Here is a 19025-nt window from a genome sequence, read left to right on the forward strand (position 1 = left end):
GCTTCTCTGCCCTAATTAGTGCCTGAGATAGAACAAGCTCTCTTCATTCTAAATAACTGCTATTGCATTTCAAACTTTTCAGAATCTAGAAAAAATGCTCTGTAAGAGTACCTGTAATGGTCTTGGAACTGTCTCTAATTGTAGCACCAATTTTATACATTACTGACAACTATTTTCTTTGATTATCTTTTTATTGCTTGCTCTCTGGGGACTACCCTCTACAGGAGATCCCTGACGACATGGGATCAAAAGGCCTGAGTAAGTGATCAAAATACTCCCAAGTTATTTTTTAACCTCCGTCTACAGACCTGCTTTTTTCAGACACATTTTGAGATTCTTAGTAGTGCTCTTCTGGCAAGAGGAGGTATCAAATTTGAATTGCTTTTAGGCTTTTCATGTTAATAACATGCTTGGGATTTTTATTTCCTTTTATTTTTCTTATGCTCCATTTTTAACATCACATGAGAAGCTATGCTCATAATTGCATTTTCCTTTTTGTAATTTTTATGTCAATTGTTTTTACTAGGGATTTTTAATACAGAGACTTTTAAGAGTAGTTTTTATAAAAAACATTACCTGACCCCATTTTTTAAATGTTGGAAAATATACTTCCTTGCAGTTTTGTACTTCTCCCCCACTCTGTTTTTAAATAAGCTAAAATTACTTTGGTTCTATGTTAGAAAAGCATTGCTATAGTGTGAAAGTATAAAGCACATTTGATCTTAAATATTATGGGAGAGATTGTGTATCTCTTTTTTTAAGAGGTTTTAGGTTAAGAGAGTAATTATAATTTTTTTTCCTGTAACCAAGATGTTGTCTGTGCTTTTGGATTCTGTTGTTGTTATTTAATTGCCTAGCCAGCACTTTATCTTCATGTAAAGTTTGACACAGTCTAATTTATAGGAGGCATTCTATAAATGTTGTAATGAATGAATGAAGTGAGAAATAATTTTAACAAGCAAATTTTAAAAATTCGGGTGTTTTCAAATTGCTTAAATGTGCAAATTTGCCAGATATTTTGGTGGTGAAATAATAAAGTTTTATTTTAGGTGACAGGGATGCATTAGAGGTCATCTTCTATGCTAATTTTTTCTGGATGGTTCTTTTCAGTTTGATCACTAAGCATTTTTAAAACTTTTTTATAATTTATTGTTCATGAAGGATATAGCTGATATCTTATCGATAGCCGATAACTTTCTAAGATTTAAGTTAATAAACATTAAATTTCACAGTTTCTCTTTTTTCTTGATTTAAACTAAATTGATATTGGAATTTTAGTATGAAATATAGGCATTTGTCTCTTATTTCACCCTTTAGGATTAAAGTTTTGTAGCAGAATGAAGGCAATAAACTCTTATATGTGTTTCTTTTAGGCACATTTTTTTTCATTCTCCTTTTGAGATTTAGTGATGGCCACAGATTTCCCATCATTAGATCAGAGTGGCACCTTGTTTTTAGTTTGGGTCTTTGTTTAACTCTTACATTTGAGAAAATTATCAATGAAAATCTTCAAAACTGGGAAATGTTGAGATTGATAACATACTTTAGAGGCAGTACAGATCAGCTAATTGCCCCCAGAACTCACAGGAAAAAAACTATATAAACAATTTGGTTCCCATTTTGATCTTAAGATGGATGATAACTGTCTTGACCAATTGTGTCTTCTGTCTCTGATTCTAGTTGAGAATTGGGACTTAGAAAGAGTAACAATAGGAGAAATGGTAACTGATTACCAGATAATATCATTTAGAAAAAGATTTGGTTTTGTGGACCATGACTGAAGAGCCCTTAAATGGTAGGTTTCTGAGTTTCATCTCACAGGAACTGAAAGAATTTAATCATCGATAATTTGATGATCAGATCAAGACTTTATTATGAAAATGTTGAGGGAGACAGAAAACTATTTGTAAAATTCTAAAACTGGATATGATGGAAGTTATCACATAAAACTTTACTAACAGTGAGCAAGATATTCATCATGATACAATAGAAAGAAAATACTAAGAAGGATAGGTTAAAGACATTACCTGTGGCCTCAGTTAACTATAATTCTTAAGTTCCAAATATAGGAATTAAACTAAGCAATTTTTATATTTAAAAAATGTGACTTTTTTGAGGGGGGGGATCTGTCCATCCAATGGTATGTTTTGGAACAATAAAAAAAAAAAAGTATGACCTAAAGTGGATTTTCAAAAGGCTTTTTTGAAACAGGACTCATGAAGGGACTCAAAACAGAAGAATAAATTATTCCAGCAAACAAGCCTTTTGAAAGGATGTAGAATAACATTGAATGTTAAGAAAGATGTACATCTGCATGTAAATTCACACACCCTGTGAAAAATAGAGTATTTAAACTGAACAACAGAGAAACAAATGACACAATAGAATACTTTTAATAGACATGAATTTAGTGTTTCTTTATTCTAAAAAGAAGGAAATTATTGATTTCCCTGATGACAACAGAGGAAACAATGAGAGAAATTACTTTTCCAAATTTTACTTAGACTAACAGAGAACTAATTAGAGTACTATCAAACTCTGAGAGAATGCAAACTAAATCATCATAGTTTGTGAAAGCTAGAAAAAGGAAGCTGTATGATTTTTCTCCTTTAAGGAGATAATTTCAAGAAAAGTTTGGGGTGGAAGTGGGCGAACTAGGTAAGAGTCCTCTAACAGAGACTAAAAGGGAATACAGCCCATGAGGGGATTTAGAGAATACTGAGAAGTGAATCATAATATGAAGTCTATACAAGGTTTGTGCTTATCTTTCATATGTAGCTTTTTAATTTTTACAGGTTTTCATTTTGTAAAACACCTGAAGGACTTCTCAGTTAAGCACATTGGTTTTCCTCTGAATAACTCTTTCCTTTCTCCTCATCTTAAGGCCTTATTTACAGAGCTTTAGGATGCCAAAACCAGACATTTTCATTTGTGTTAAGAATAAGATGTAAAACTAGTATTTTTGTTTAGGATTGATGATACAGTATTAAGGGACAGCAAAGAGATAAGACATGATTCTACCCTATCAGGAAAAATGTTTGAGTAGAAAAGTTAGGATTTGAAATAGCTATCAGGTATCATAAACAAAATAAAAATAAAAACTTGAAGAATATATTTGTACCATGAATGTCAATCCTTATGGTATAAATTTCTAACATATCAATAAAAAACCGACTAACTCTCCATTAGAAAATTGGACAAAGGATATGAAAAGAATGCTCAAAAGATAAGAAAATAAAATAAGCATATTAAAAACATGTTTAATGTCCCTAGTAATTAGTCAAAGTGATAATATCTTTTAACCAGTCACTTTGGCAGACTTGTTTTCAAGGAGAAACCAGTGATGGAGAGGATTCTGTGATGCTGCTACTTTTAATGCACTGTTTTGAGAGTGTACTTTCGTACAGCCTTTCTGAAAAAGCATATCTTTTGACCTACTAATTCCTCTTCAGAGAATTTATCCTAAGTAATCAGAGGTGCAGATAATGATTTATATATCAGGATGTTCATTTTAAGATTATTTAGAAATAATTGAAACCATCCTAAATGTCTTACAGTTGGGAATGGTTAATGAAGTATGATTTATCCATACTGTTAATATTATATACCCACTGAAAATGTTATAGAAAACTAATGACATAGAAAGTGTTCTCAATATAAGTGAAAAAAATAAAATATAAAACTATACTTGTATTGCCTCAGATTTGTAAATAAACATATATACATGGATTAAAAAAGAAATAAAAGGAGATAAAGATTATTTGTTTTCTTTTTTTCTGACACTTCAATTATGAACTTTTCAGTGAGTAAACTTTTGAATGAAGTATTACATACAGAAAACTACACAGCTCAATTAATTTTTACAAAGTTATGGTTACTTGTGTAACTAAAACTCAGATCAAGAATGAGAACAATTTCCAGCACCTCAGAAGTGCTTCTTGTATCCCCTCCCAGGTACACATACCTCCACTCAAAGAGTAGCACCACTGTCCTGACCTAGATAGAATAGCATAAATTAATTTTGTGTTTGAACCTTATATAGATTTAGAGACTTTGGCTTCATTCACTTAAAATTATGTTTGTGGGATTTATCCCTGTTGTTGTGTATAGCAGTGGTTTGTTCCTTCTTATTGCTGCAGTAATACAACGTTGTATGACTATACTACAATTTAGTTTTCCATTCTACTGTTGATATTTTGGTGTTTTCCTATTTGAGACTATTTTGAATAGTGTTGCTTTGACCGTTTTTTTACATCTTTTGGTAAACATATGTTTGCATTTCTGTTGAGGATATACTTAGGGAATGACTTTCTGGGTGATAAGTGTATTCATACGTTCAGTTTTATTAGGTAGTGCCAAAGAGTTTTCCAAAGTGGTTGTACTAATTTACTCACCCCCACTCCAACCCCAGTTTACAAGTTCCATTTACTACATACTGTCTGTGCTTGTTGTGTCTGTTTGTTCTTTCCATTTTAGCCATTCTGGTAGGTGGTAGAGATATCTGTTGTAGTTTTAATTTACATTTCTCTGATAAATAATAAAGATGAATGCTTTTTCTGTGCTTATTTGCTATTTGGATTTTTTTTTAATTGCCTTGGAAAAGATTATTTTTAATTATCAGGAAAAATCATTTTACTTTTCTAATATGCTTTGGAAGTGTTAATGCTAAGGTTCTTCACTCAGCTGTTCTAAGGGCCGTGCTTCCATTGTTGAGAGTAGAGAACTGGAGTGAAAGGATACTTGAAAAAGCTTGATTGATAACATTTACTGATAATCTTAGAGAACCCACGACAAATGACAGAAATCTTGGAAAATGATAGAAAAGAAATTTTTTTAACTTTAACCTTTTATAACATGTCAGACATTCAGTGGTAGAAGGAAATTTCCTAAAATCAGTCCCACAAGTATTCATTTACTCAGCTCTCATACTTATCAACTCATGGCTAATTTTGTTTCTTCTATACCTACTTCTCTCCCTCCCTCCACTCCATTGCGGTAACTAATATATTTTTCTTTTCTTTTAATTCCTTCTTTCCTTTCTTTTTTCTTTTTCACTTTTTATTTTACATATTAGAGATTGCAGAGTATCATCTCAATCCTAATATAAATTTTAAGAACTTTTTTAATGTGGCATGCCTAATTCTGGGAATGGAATTTTAAGGTAATAGTTCAAAAGGAAAAAAACTCATAAATGAAGGCATTAATAATAACTTATTGATGTTTCTGAAAAACAATTTTAAAGCAAACTAAAATGTTTAAATAAATAGAAAGGGAAACTATGGTTTAACAATCCAATTGTATATTATAAAATTTTAAATAATTGTTTTGAAGTCTGTTGCTGACATGAAAAGAAAATTTTAATTATATTTGAAAAACATTTTTACAGATACTTGTCATTATTATTCAATACTGCTCAAAATTTTTAAAGCCCCTGCTTTATTTAAAATATATATCATTATGACTAAGAAAAATTTATCTTATCTTTATGGATTAGAGTAACAGACTTGTTTTTTATAGAATAGCATTTCATTTAAAAACTACTTTTCTTTATTTGAGATCTTAAGTTGTACCATTCTCTATGCTTTTCAGTGGTATTCCTTAGTTTTAGGAAGCTTTGTGGGTGGAATGGTAGAGCATATATTTGTCCTCAAACTTTTTCCTTAGCTTCAGAAAAATGGCTTTTCTCTACCCTGTCATAGAAATTTAGATTTCTCCTCTCTACCATCAGGCGTTTTTATTTTCAGTTTTTATTTTTTTTTAAAGTCTATTTTAGAACAAAATTCCACCCTCCAAAACTCCCTTCCATTTTATTTTTCTTTGACACATTTGAATTTGTGACATCTAAAAAGCTTTATTTGTATAATCTCAGAAATATGAATTTTCATTTCTCTTCAGGAGCAAAGAGAGAAGCTGGCTAAAAACAAGATCATCTATATATTTAATTACGAAGACATCCCTTCAGTAATGTGGGCATTTGTTTGCTCATATATAAGCCTCCCTTGTCAGTCATTACTTTTAATAATTCAAATTAAATGGTACCAACTGCATTTTCTCTTTTTAGGTTTTAAATCTACTATTGGACTAAGGGAGAATTACTTGGCCTCTCTTGACCATATTCTCCATGCTATTTATAATATAGATTTTGTTAATGTGTGTACAAAAGTGAGGCATTTTCCTTAATTATAGGGTTGTGTGATGTTTTTTATTTTTTTGCTAATTCATTTATTTATTTTTAAAAATGTAACTTTTAAAAGAAAACCAAAAATGCTTTTTACAAGTTCTTTGATTATGTGTGGTTTATAATATCTCAACATTTTGTAATGTCAGCTTGTTTTATTTTGATAATTTGCTTTTATCAACTTTACTTTTTAAACTCATGACACTATGTTTTCCTTATTTTTTCCATTGTCCTGCAATTTCAGAGCATGTAACTTCTAATGCCAGCGATAGTGAAAGTAGTTACCGTAAGTGTTTTAAGTTACTTATTCTTTTGTAATCTTAAGTAGTATATATCCTTTGGATTTTTATTTTCCTTAGTGATGTGTTCTAAAAACTGAAAATTAGATGCTTAATATTTTTAAATCAGGGCAAGCCAAGTAAAATTCTATATTTGAAAAATAAAATTCTATGCTGAATCAGTATGCTGAAGTTAATTCAGTAATCAATATGCTAAAGTTAAATCATATGCTGAATTAATATGCTGAAGTTAATTTCCAAAATTTTAATAAAATACTAAGATCCTTTTTACAAGCAGTGGTGTTTGGGTATATAATATATGTGTATGTGTGTCTTTTATAGTAAGTGAACATGTAGTTAAACGGGGGAAGGAACACTCATTTTGCCATTTTATGTTGTAATTCTGTTTTTAACATGAGCATTAAAATAATATTTTTCAGTAATGCTAAATTATAATTAGCTTTATTCCCCTTTTTATTCTGTATAACCAGTACTATTATGGATCAAGTCATTGTATCACCAGATCTTGGTGAATATAAGAAATGATGAAGAGGAAAGTTGGAGGGTTGCTCACACAGTAATACTGATTTCTTTTGCCAGTTGGTGTTTTTATATTAATTCTTAGTATTATTAAACTGAACTCTACAAGCATGTGAAACTTAAACAGATTTGGGAATGGAAAGAAGGGAGAGTACGTAAATATTATCAGTTGTAGCACCTTAAAGATTAAAATTGCCTTTCTGACCTTTTTTTTTACTGCTGTCTAATTTGAAAGTAATCTTGATTACAGATGAGTATGGCTGTTCTAAAGGTCCATCCTGTTAATATCAGTCTCTAAATTCCATGTTGACAATATATACTTTTAATCTGCATTCATTTGGTTATGATTTCAAAATTTTACTTAATGATTTTTTTTTGGTATGGAATATGATTTCTTATATTTCATATTTTATTAACTTATTAGCAGAACCCATTTATTATATACCAGTAAAGTGATTTTCTAAACTGAAAAGAGTTAATGAAAGTATATACTGTCAGTCTTACCATTTGCATGAATTATTTAAAGTGTGGAATATTCAAATTGCATGTTTTTGCTAATATGTAAACCATGTTTTATGTACTATGATAGTAAACTTAAAAACAAAGAAATATACTTTTAAAACAGGAAATAGGGTGGACAACGGTGGCTCAGTGGCAAGAGTTCTCACCTGCTGTGCCAGAGACCTGGGTTCAATTCCCGGTGCCTGCCCTAAAAAAACAAAAAAAAAAACAGGAAATAATATTTATGCCAATATATAAATTTAAAAGATCTGTACTCTGCATACATCTACTAGAGATCAATGGCATATTTACTGAAAAATTGTTTATAGAATCTTGATTATCAAGGAGAAAATCCTCAAATATGTTATCAAATATCAAGGCTTTCATTTCACAACTTGAATTATTCGCAGTCTTTCCTGGTGTATTTAATACTTATTTACTTGTGTGTGTGTAAGAACTGGAATTTTAACTCTTTTTAGTTCTTTTCACTGGGACAGAGATATATTTTGTAGACTTTTTAAAAAGTATTTTCTAAATTCTAAACATTTCATTTAATCTCTAAAGATACTTCAGAGGGTTTACTTTAACTTCTTAATAAGTGCCTTTAAAATTAAGGCAAAAGATTTATTTTATTTCCTTCACTCTCCCTGTGTTTCATTTTGTTGAAGGGGAAGATTTAGTTTTATGGAAAGTTGTTTTAACTCACATTATTTTTGTGAATTATGATTTCTTAGGATAATCTGATTTTCTTTATCAGTGAAATATAATGACAATAGTTTTACCCTTGTATTTATAATTTTAATTGTAAGATAATTTTTATATATGTGTGTGTATAAATATATTTATTTATACACACACATATACTTATTATAGCTGGTAGAACCAAAAAGTAACATGTTTTTATAGCAGTAAATTCCCTAATATACTTATAACTGTTCGTTTAAGCATTAATCTTTAAAATATTAAATAATTCTTAAATTTTTCATGTACTTAAAAGCACAAAAAAATAAAAGTACATACTTGACTTCACAATTGATGATTTTAAACAGATTTTATGATCTGTAAAATAAACAAAGAATGACAGGATGCTAGTTATTGAAAATAGCACATCTATTTTTGTTTTTACATTTATCAAACTTATCTTTATGACTTTTTAATTTATCATTTTCTTTACTGAACTTTGCCATAAATACTTTATGGAGATAACTTTTTCTGTATCTTTGCTATTTTCTCAGGAAAGACTTGGTAATTTACATGTCATGTATGAAAAATTAAATTAGTATTAGTTACCTTTACAGATTTTCTCATCTGTATTTTAACTTTTGATAGGTGGTCAAGAAGAATATGTCTTATCTTATGAACCAGTGAACCAACAAGAAGGTTTGTGAAGTCTGTCGATGTTTTGCCATGTTCTTGAAAGAATTGGTCTATCTCCTCCTCAAAAACAAAAACTATTATATTAGAAATTCATTTTATGTATTGGTTTTATGAAACATGGTTTGGCCCACAGTATGTCTGAGTCTTGAAACAATAAGCCATTTTTATTGGTATTTGATTTCTTAAACAACTTCTTTCAAGTGTTCATAATAGCATCACTGTCCTTCCAGTGACAGAGTATCTTTGACCTTTCTCTGTTCTTAATCCCTCTCATCCAATCAGTTTCCAAGTCCTATTTATTCTACTTAGGTCAAACCGTTTTTATTTATGACCTTTTATACTTCCTATCACTAAGTTAGTTCTGATTATTACTACCATTCTCCTTGCTTCCAGCATCCGTTCCAATCCAATGTATGTAATTCTTTTAGATCATCTTTCTAAATCACTGCTGTGATTATATCACTTCCTGCACCCAGTTTCTTTTGTGTCCTTCTTTGTTCTGGTTCCTTATGATTTCTGTTTGAAAAAGCATCAGTAAAACACCATGCTTTATCACAAAGGAGGGAGAAGGGTGGAGCCAGATGACCCCACCTGAGTGATGCTCAAGCATCAAGGAAGGGGAAAGTGGAGGGTAGTAAAATAGTTAATAAAAATTACAAAAGGAACAAAAATCTGTAGAAACAGCCCCACAGTGTCGAGGCCTCTCACCTCTCACCTCTTTCTTATGAGAGTGCCCTCGTGTCCTTCTCACGTGCATACTCAATAAATTTTCTGCCTGCTTACAAAAAAGAAAGAAAGAAAACACTGTGCTTTACCTTCTCATTTGTAGTGAGATAATGTCAGCAATGTATAGAAACATTTTCTACTAAAATGTTGAATTTAAGTTGACTGAATTATCAAATGTATGACTTGTAACAGGAGATTGGCTTAAGTTTAGGAGCTTGGTAGAGGTATGTATACTATTAAATTAGACATCATTTGTTGGTGGTGAAGAAGGAAAACAAATTTTTGTAACAATTAAGGATATTTTTGTTCTCTGGGTAAATAAAATACATTGTTGTTTATCAAGTATTCCATTTAACATGGAGATTATCTTTATAGTTAATTATACTCGACCAGTGATCATATTGGGACCTATGAAAGACAGAATAAACGATGACTTGATCTCAGAATTTCCTGACAAATTTGGATCTTGTGTTCCTCGTAAGTAACACAAACAAAACTCTCAATTATTGTTCTTAACATCTCTTTGTTTATGGTAAAAAATCTCATTTTTTATGGTTAATCCTTATTTATCATTTACTCCTCCACCATTCATATTATTCCCTTTTCAGGTTTTAATTTATCTCTATGTTGAACTTTACAGACAAAATAGTTCAATAGAAAATTGATTTGTTCTGGTCTTTGTAAATATTAAACACTTCCCTAAATTCTTTTTTATCAAAGATACAACTAGACCAAAACGAGATTATGAGGTAGATGGAAGAGATTATCATTTTGTGACTTCAAGAGAACAGATGGAAAAAGATATCCAGGAACATAAATTCATTGAAGCTGGCCAGTATAACAACCATTTGTATGGAACAAGTGTTCAGTCTGTACGTGAAGTAGCAGAAAAGGTAAGCAAGCGTCAGAGTGATCCCAGAACATAGTTTCTAATCAGATATGCCTTTCACAGTATGAAAGAACTATATGGGATAGACACTTTTATTTCTTATTTATGAGAAAATATATTGTGACATCTATTATTTTTATTAATGTTATAAATTCATTACAATGAACATTTAATTTTAGGTAGCTTAGAAAAATATAAGGTTAAGCAGCAGAAAAAGATGGGCAAATGAAAATAGAAATGATAAGTTGAATCTCTCTAAAAGGAGATACTATCTTAAGGTCCTGTAAGTTTACTAGACATACACCTTATGTTTGGCTCTAGCTTTATAACATCTATAACATTTGAACTAAGATCAGTTTCCATTAATAAAAATGAACCAGATATTCAAGAGAATTGTAGTTGCTCCTAGTACTAAAACTAGAGAATTTCTCCCCTAAGACTTCATTTAAATAAATAAATAAATAAATACTATGGTAGGTTGAATTATGTAACCCAGAAAAAAACATGTTCTTAATCCATACTGTTGTTATGAAACAATTGTAAGTTGAAGTTCGTGAAGATGCTATTTTTAACTAAAATATAGCCCAACTGAAAGAAATTGGACTTTAATCCTATTACTGGAAGCTTTGTGGAGAGGAAGCCACTAGGAGGCGCAGGAAGCCAAGCTAGAAAGGAGGAGATGTTGCTGTGTGTCTTGACATGTGATAGAATAGCCACCGACAGGGATCACTGGCAGCCAGCCCCCTGTGCTTGCTGATACCTCAGTTTTAGACTTCTAGCCTAAAAACTATGAGCCAGTTGTACTAGCAGATGGAAAATTAAGACCTTGTAAAAAAATCCTCAAGAACAGTATAACAACAGTAGATTTTTCTGAATGTATTTTCAGACTGGTATGATAATTATTGACATTGAGTTAAAGCAGTTATATGGTAAGGCCAAAACAGTGTACTGCAGAAACACATTTATACTCAATCATTCTTCAGGCCTAGAAAACATCAACAAATTACTTATACCTTCAAAACTAGTAGTTTATGACTCAGTCATGAAATACCTACAAAATATAAAACAATAATTCAGTATGTCAGTTTTTCAATCTGTAAATGCCACTTTTTCTATAAGAAGTTTAAGTTTTTTAAATGTGTGAAATTATTAAATATTCTGTAAGTGATGGCAGGGATTGAGGAAATGGAAATCTTAGATATTGTTATTGGTAGTATAAATTAATAGAACTTTTGAGAACAGTTTGGCCATACTTAATAAAGGCACTTACCCTATTACCCAGAAATGTATTGATACCCAAGTAAAGACTCACACATGAGAATCATGTGTAGGATCATCATAGTAGCAATTTATAATATTGAAAAATTGGAATCAACAAAGAGGAATGGATCATTAACTGGTTTATTCATATAGTAGGATACAGCACTTCAAGTCAGTAAACTAATATACTGCTGTTTATGTGTATCCACATTGATGATCAATCTCAAAATTATAATATTGAATGAGTCGAGTTGCAAGGGATATGTACAGTATATGTAAAATGTTAAAAATATATCTGTATAGATACATATTTAGTAAACATAAAACATGCATGGGAATGATACACACCTACTTTAGGGTGTTTATACAACCTCTAACCATTGGTTTCCCTTTGGGAGGAAGATCAGAAGAAAGAAAGCTGGCTTTAGCTTATTAGAAATGTTTTCTTTAAATAAAATTTGTAAAACCCACACCTTCAGCATTACTAGAATACAGATAATATCAAACATCACATTACCAATATATAGAAAGTAAACACCAAATTCCAGAAAGCTACATCTTTTGTTCCCCCTGTATACCGTGTAAAGAGCAAGGGTAGTCTGAGAAAAACTGCATGGAAAAGAGAAGAGCAGAGCAGGCAGTGGTCCTAAAATTAATCTAAAAGCATTTACAGAAAGAGAAGATGCGAAGGAGTCCTGGTGTATCAGTAAAGAAGGGATTTGAAAGTATTCAAGGGACTCAAGGGAAGGCGTCTGAAAAAGGCAATTCTTCAGGGGACAAAAATAAGACAGGGAAAGGTGCTCTTAACTTACCATTTTTAGTACATGATAAAGGCAAAAATAATAAAGGATATAGAAGACCTAAACAACATAATCAGTATGAAATGTTACATCCTGTTAATAGAAAATACACCTCAAGCACACGTGGAAGCATCTCCTAAGTAATCTTGTACTGGGTTCTAAGAAAAATATCAGGGAGTTCCATAAAGTAGAAATATTGCAAACAACACTGATCACAATGCAATTAAGCTAGAAATTATTAGAAAAAATAAAAAAGCCCTGATAACTTGAAAATGTTAAAACCACCTGTTAATCAGGTCTAGGGTGAAAGAGGAAATACACAATGAAATTACAAAAAAAAAAGGATGAAATTACAGATTTTCTTAAAAAAAATCATAATGGAAATACATATCAAAATCTACAGGATACATTTAAAACAGTGATCAAAAGAAAAGTCATAGCCTTAAAAAATTTACAAACAAAAATGAGAGAATGAGAATAAACCAACTAAATTCCCAGTTAAAAAAGGCTAAATAAAGAAAAAGGAAGGACACAAAAATAAAAGGCAAAATTTATATGGTGAGCAAAGGAAGGTATTAATGAAGATTAGGGCCGACACTAATGAAATAGAAAACAAAAAATAGTTAAAGTCAATGCAACCAAAAGCTGGGTCTTTGAAAAAGTCAAAACTTTTGATAGAACCTTTGACCAGACTGATCAGATATCAGAGATGAGAGAAGCATAGCAGAATCTACAGATATTAGAGAGAAAAAAAACAAAGACTATTAGGAGAACTTTTACTACTAATTTTAGCAATGCAGATGAACAAATTCTTTGACAGACACAAAGTACTAAAGCACATTCAAGAAGAGAACTTGAATATTCAAGAGTTTGACTAGCACTATATCTAATATCCAAATTGATTTATACTTAAAAACCTTCCCACAAAGAAAACTCTAAGTCCAGGTGGCTCCACTGATCCATTCTACCAAACATTTAAGGAAGAAATAATATTTTTTCTATTAGAAAACTGATAGGGGGAGAATACTTTCCAACTAATTTTGTGATTCTAGCACAGATTCCAAAACCTGACAAAAACATTACCAAAAAAAGACCAATGGCCTTTCTGAACATAAATCAGAAATTCTAAGAAAAATTTTAGCAAATTCAATTTTAACAATATATAAAAAAGAATAATATCATAAATTAAGTAAAGTTTATCCAGTAAACGTAAGATAGATTTGACATTAGAAAATGAATTAATGTAATTCACCATGCTAACTAAAATTAAAAAAAAATGATCACCTCAATAGAAGCAGGGAAAGCGTTAAACAAAATACATCATTCTTTCCTGGTTAAAAACTCTCAGCAAACTAAAAATAGAAGGTAACTTCTTCAGACTGATAAAGAGCAGCTACAAAAAACCTACACTCACCTCATATGTGATAGTAAAAAACTCAATCCACAGGTTTCGCCGTATGTTTTTAATACTATCCTGGAAGTCCTAGCCAGTATAATATTATAGCCAGTGCAATAAGGCAACAAAAAGAAGTAAATCATCCATATTGGCAAGATACAAGTGAAATTGTCTTTATTTGTAGATGGCATGATTATCTATGTAAAAAAAAAAAAAAAATCTAATAGAATCTACCCATAAACTCCTAGAACTAATAAATGAGCTTAGCAAGGTTTCAGAATATAAGATCATAATGCAAATATCAGTTGTATTTCTGTATACTAGGACTACTGAGGGCTGCAAGAAGGAATGAAGTTGTGAGGCATGCAACTAGATAAATGAACCTTAAGGACAGTATGTTGAATAAAATGTCAGAAACAAAAAGACAAATATCATGCCTCACTCATGGTTTAACTATAAACTACAAATCTCAGAGAATTGAAGTTGAGAGCATGGGTTATCAGGTTGGGGCCTATTTGTAAAGGTCTCTAGATTGTAAGTTCTTATACCAGTCACATGTTCAAGAGTTGAAACTGTTATTTCTAAATTCTGAGATACTGAGCTATTTGTTATAACCTGGTTATTCCCTGAAACTGTGTATATTTATGTGACACCTAAGACTCAGAGTTAGAGCACTGAAGCTATGAAAGTCGGCATTAACCCCATTCAGCAACTATTTAAAAAGCTGAAAAAGTGGAGAGGACCAAGATGGCGGCTTAGTAAGGTACGTGCGTCTTAGTTCCTCCTCCAGAGCAACTACTAGGTGACCAGAAACAGTGCAGAACAGCTCCCGGGGCCACGGCAGGGACCGGACACACAGCGTACGCCAGTCTGGACTGGCTGGACTGGCTGTGAGACTCCGCTGCGGTGAGCTCCCCAAGCAGCATGCGCTTCCCCGGGCCGCGGCGGCTGGCCACCGGCACCCCTCCCTCCCCCCTTCCAATACTAGCTGAGAGTCTCGGAGAGGCAAGTTCCCCAAGCCGCGGCGGCCAGCACCCCTCCCCCACAGGCAGCTTCCCGGTCCGGCGGTCAGTCTTGGATCAGCGATTTCCCAAAGCCCCGGCGACCAGCGCCCCTCCCCCATGGGCGGCTTCCCAGTCTGGCAGCGAGACTCGGATCAGCGAGTTCCCCAAGCCGCGGCGACCAGCGGCTGGTGCCCCTCGCCCACAGGCGGCTGCCCGGAGGAAGAGGAGGGAGTCTCCGACACTGGCAGGGACTGGGTCCAACCAAACACCAATAGTGGCATTAATAAAGGATCCACAACATCTTTTGCTGGTGGGACCCACAGACAGACAAGCACCACATACTGGGCAGGATAAAAAAAACAGAGCCCAGAGACTTCACAGGAAAGTCTTTCAACCTGCTGGGTCTCACACTCAGGGAAGTCTGATTAAATGTCCAGACGCCAGCAAAAAATAACAAATCACACCAGGAAAATTGAAGATATGGCCCAGTCAAAGGAACAAACCAATAGTTCAAGTGAGATACAGAAGCTGAGACAACTAATTCTGAATATACGAACAGAAATGGAAAACCTCTTCAAAAACCAAATCAATAAATTGAGAGGACATGAAGAAGGCAGGGGATGAACAAAGAGAAGAAATGAAAAGTCTGAAGAAAACAAATCACAGAACTTATGGGAATGAAAGATACAGTAGACGAGATGAAACAAAAATGGAAACCTACGATGGTAGGTTCCAAGAGACAGAGGTTTGAATTAGTGAACTGGAGGATGGAATATCTGAAATCCAAAAACAAACAGAAACTATAGGGAAAAGAATGGAAAAATTTGAGCAGGGGCTCAGGGAATTGAATGATAATATGAAGCACAGAAATATACGTGTTGTGGGTGTCCCAGAAGGAGAAGAGAAGGGAAAAGGAGGAGAAAAACTAATGGAAGAAATGATCACTGAAAATTTCCCAACTCTTATGAAAGACCTAAAATTACAGATCCAAGAAGTGCAGTGCACCCCAAAGAGAATAGATCCAAATAGGCATTCTCCAAGACACTTACTAGTTAGAATGTCAGAGGTCAAAGAGAAAGAGAGGATCTTGAAAGCAGCAAGAGAAAAACAATCCATCACATACAAGGGAAACCCAATAAGACTATGTGTAGATTTCTCAGCAGAAACCATGGAGGCAAGAAGACAGTGGGATGATATATTTAAATTACTAAAAGAGAAAAACTGCCAACCAAGAATTCTATATCCAGCAAAATTGTCCTTCAAAAATGAGGGAGAAATTATAACATTTTCAGACAAAAAGTCACTGAGAGAATTTGTGACCAAGAGACCAGCTCTGCAAGAAATACTAAACGGAGCACTCGAGTCAGATATGAAAAGATAGAAGAGAGAGGTGTGGAGAAGAGTGTAGAAAGAAGGAAAATCAGATATGATATATATAATACAAAAGGCAAAATGGTAGAGGAAAGTATTACCCAAACAGTAATAACACTAAATGGTAATCGACTGAATTCCCCAATCAAAAGACATAGACTGGCAGAATGGATTTAAAAACAGGATCCTTCTATATGCTGTCTACAGGAAACACATCTTAGACCCGAAGGTAAACATAGGTTGAAAGTGAAAGGTTGGGAAAAGATGTTTCATGCAAATAACAACCAGAAAAGAGCAGGAGTAGCTATACTAATATCCAACAAATTAGACTTCAAATGTAAAACAGTTAAAAGAGGCAAAGAAGGATACTATCTACTAATAAAAGGAACAATTAAACAAGAAGACATAACAATCATAAATATTTACGCACCGAATCACAATGCCCCAAAATACGTGAGGAATACACTGCAAATACTGAAAAGGGAAATAGACACATCTACCATAATAGTTGGAGACTTCAATTCCTCACTCTCATCAATGGACAGAACATCTAGACAGAGGATCAATAAAGAAACAGAGAATTTGAATATTACAATAAATGAGCTAGACTTAACGGACATTTATAGGACATTACATCCCACAACAGCAGGATACACCTTTTTCTCAAGTGCTCATGGATCATTCTCAAAGATAGACCATATGCTGGGTCACAAAGCAAGTCTCAACAAATTTAAAAAGATTGAAATCATACACAACACTTTCTCGGATCATAAAGGAATGAAGTTGGAAATCAGTAATAGGCAGAGTGCCAGAAAATTCACAAATACATGGAGGCTCAACAACACACTCTTAAACAACGAGTGGGTCAAGGAAGAAATTACAAGAGAAATTAGTAAATATCTCGAGGCGAATGAAAATGAAAACACAACATATCAAAACCTATGGGACGCAGCAAAGGCAGTGCTAAGAGGGAAATTTATTGCCCTAAATGCCTATATCAAAAAAGAAGAAAGGGCAAAAATTCGGGAATTAACTGTCCACTTGGAACAACTGGAGAAAGAACAGCAAACTAACCCCAAAGCAAGCAAAAGGAAAGAAATAACAAAGATTAGAGCAGAAATAAATGAAATTGAGAACATGAAAACAATAGAGAAAATCAATAAGACCAGAAGTTGGTTCTGTGAGAAAATCAGCAAGATTGATGGGCCCTTAGCAAGATTGACAAAAAGAAGAAGAGAGGGGACGCAAATAAATAAGATCAGAAATGGAAGAGGAGACATAACCACTGACCTCACAGAAATAAAGGAGGTAATAACAGAATACTATGAACAACTTTATGCTAAGAAATACAACAAAGTAGATGAAATGGACAAGTTCCTAGAAAGAGATGAACAACCAACTTTGACTCAAGAAGAAATAGACGACCTCAACAAACCAATCACAAGTAAAGAAATTGAATCAGTCATTAAAAAGCTTCCCAAAAAGAAAAGTCCAGGACCAGACGGCTTCACATGTGAATTCTACCAAACATTCCAGAAAGAATTAGTACCAACCCTGCTCAAAATCTTCAAAAAAATTGAAGTGGAGGGAAAGCTACCTAATTCATTCTATGAAGCCAATATCACCCTCATACCAAAACCAGGCAAAGATATTACAAAAAAAGAAAACTACAGAGCAATCTCTCTAATGAATGTAGATGCAAAAATCCTCAGCAAAATTCTAGCAAATCGAATCCAGCAACACATTAAAAGAATTATACATCATGACCAAGTAGGATTCATCCCAGGTATGCAAGGATGGTTCAACATAAGAAAATCAATTAATGTAATACACCATATCAACAAATCAAAGCAGAAAAATCACGTGATCATCTCAATTGATGCAGAGAAGGCATTTGACAAGATTCAATATCCTTTCCTGTTGAAAACAATTCAAATAATAGGAATACAAGGGAACCTCCTTAAAATGATAGCGGGAATATATGAAAAACCCACAGCTAATATCATCCTCAATGGGGAAAAATTGAAAACTTTCCCCCTAAGATCAGGAACAAGACAAGGATGTCCATTATCACCACTATTATTCAACATCGTGTTGGAGGTTCTAGCCAGAGCAATTAGACAAGAAAAAGAAATACAAGGCATCAAAATTGGAAAGGAAGAAGTAAAACTATCACTGTTTGCAGATGATATGATACTGTACGTCGAAAACCCTGAAAAATCCACAACAAAACTACTAGAGCTAATAAATGAGTACAGCAGGTTACAAGATCAACATTCAAAAATCTGTAGTGTTTCTATACACTAGCCATGAACAAGCTGAGGGGGAAATCAAGAAACGAATTCCATTTACAATTGCAACTAAAAGAATAAAATACTTAGGAATAAATTTAACTAAAGAGACAAAAGACCTATACAAAGAAAACTACAAAAAACTGTTAAATCACAGAAGACCTAAATAGATGGAAGGGCATACCGTGTTCATGGATTGGAAGACTAAATATAGTTAAGATGTCAGTTCTACCTAAATTTATTTACAGATTCAACGCAATACCAATCAAAATCCCAACAACTTATTTTTCAGAAATAGAAAAACCAATGAGCAAATTTATCTGGAAGGACAGGGTGCCCCGAATTGCTAAAAGTATCTTGAGGGAAAAAAACGAAGCTGGAGGTCTCGCGCTGCCGGACTTTAAGGCATATTAT

The 19025-nt window shown here is 33.0% G+C and overlaps 1 protein-coding gene across 13 annotated transcripts in view; it reads left to right on the forward strand.

Moving 5' to 3' along the window:
- DLG1 (discs large MAGUK scaffold protein 1) overlaps nucleotides 1-19025 on the forward strand; it is a 318826-nt gene that overhangs the window by 273162 nt on the left and 26639 nt on the right. For 10 of the 13 annotated variants that reach the window (XM_077117938.1, XM_077117940.1, XM_077117943.1 and 7 more), the window contains 4 exons: nucleotides 6423-6464; nucleotides 8827-8877; nucleotides 9976-10077; nucleotides 10321-10493. In XM_077117938.1, the coding sequence (XP_076974053.1) occupies nucleotides 6423-6464; nucleotides 8827-8877; nucleotides 9976-10077; nucleotides 10321-10493 (368 nt within the window). Of the gene's footprint in view, nucleotides 1-224; nucleotides 259-6422; nucleotides 6465-8826; nucleotides 8878-9975; nucleotides 10078-10320; nucleotides 10494-19025 lie in introns of all 13 variants that reach the window. The other 3 variants (XM_077117941.1, XM_077117944.1, XM_077117950.1) reach the window with 1 other exon arrangement.

The sequence above is a fragment of the Tamandua tetradactyla genome, chromosome 10 (genome assembly GCF_023851605.1).
Source record: "Tamandua tetradactyla isolate mTamTet1 chromosome 10, mTamTet1.pri, whole genome shotgun sequence".
NCBI classification, from domain to species: domain Eukaryota; kingdom Metazoa; phylum Chordata; class Mammalia; order Pilosa; family Myrmecophagidae; genus Tamandua; species Tamandua tetradactyla.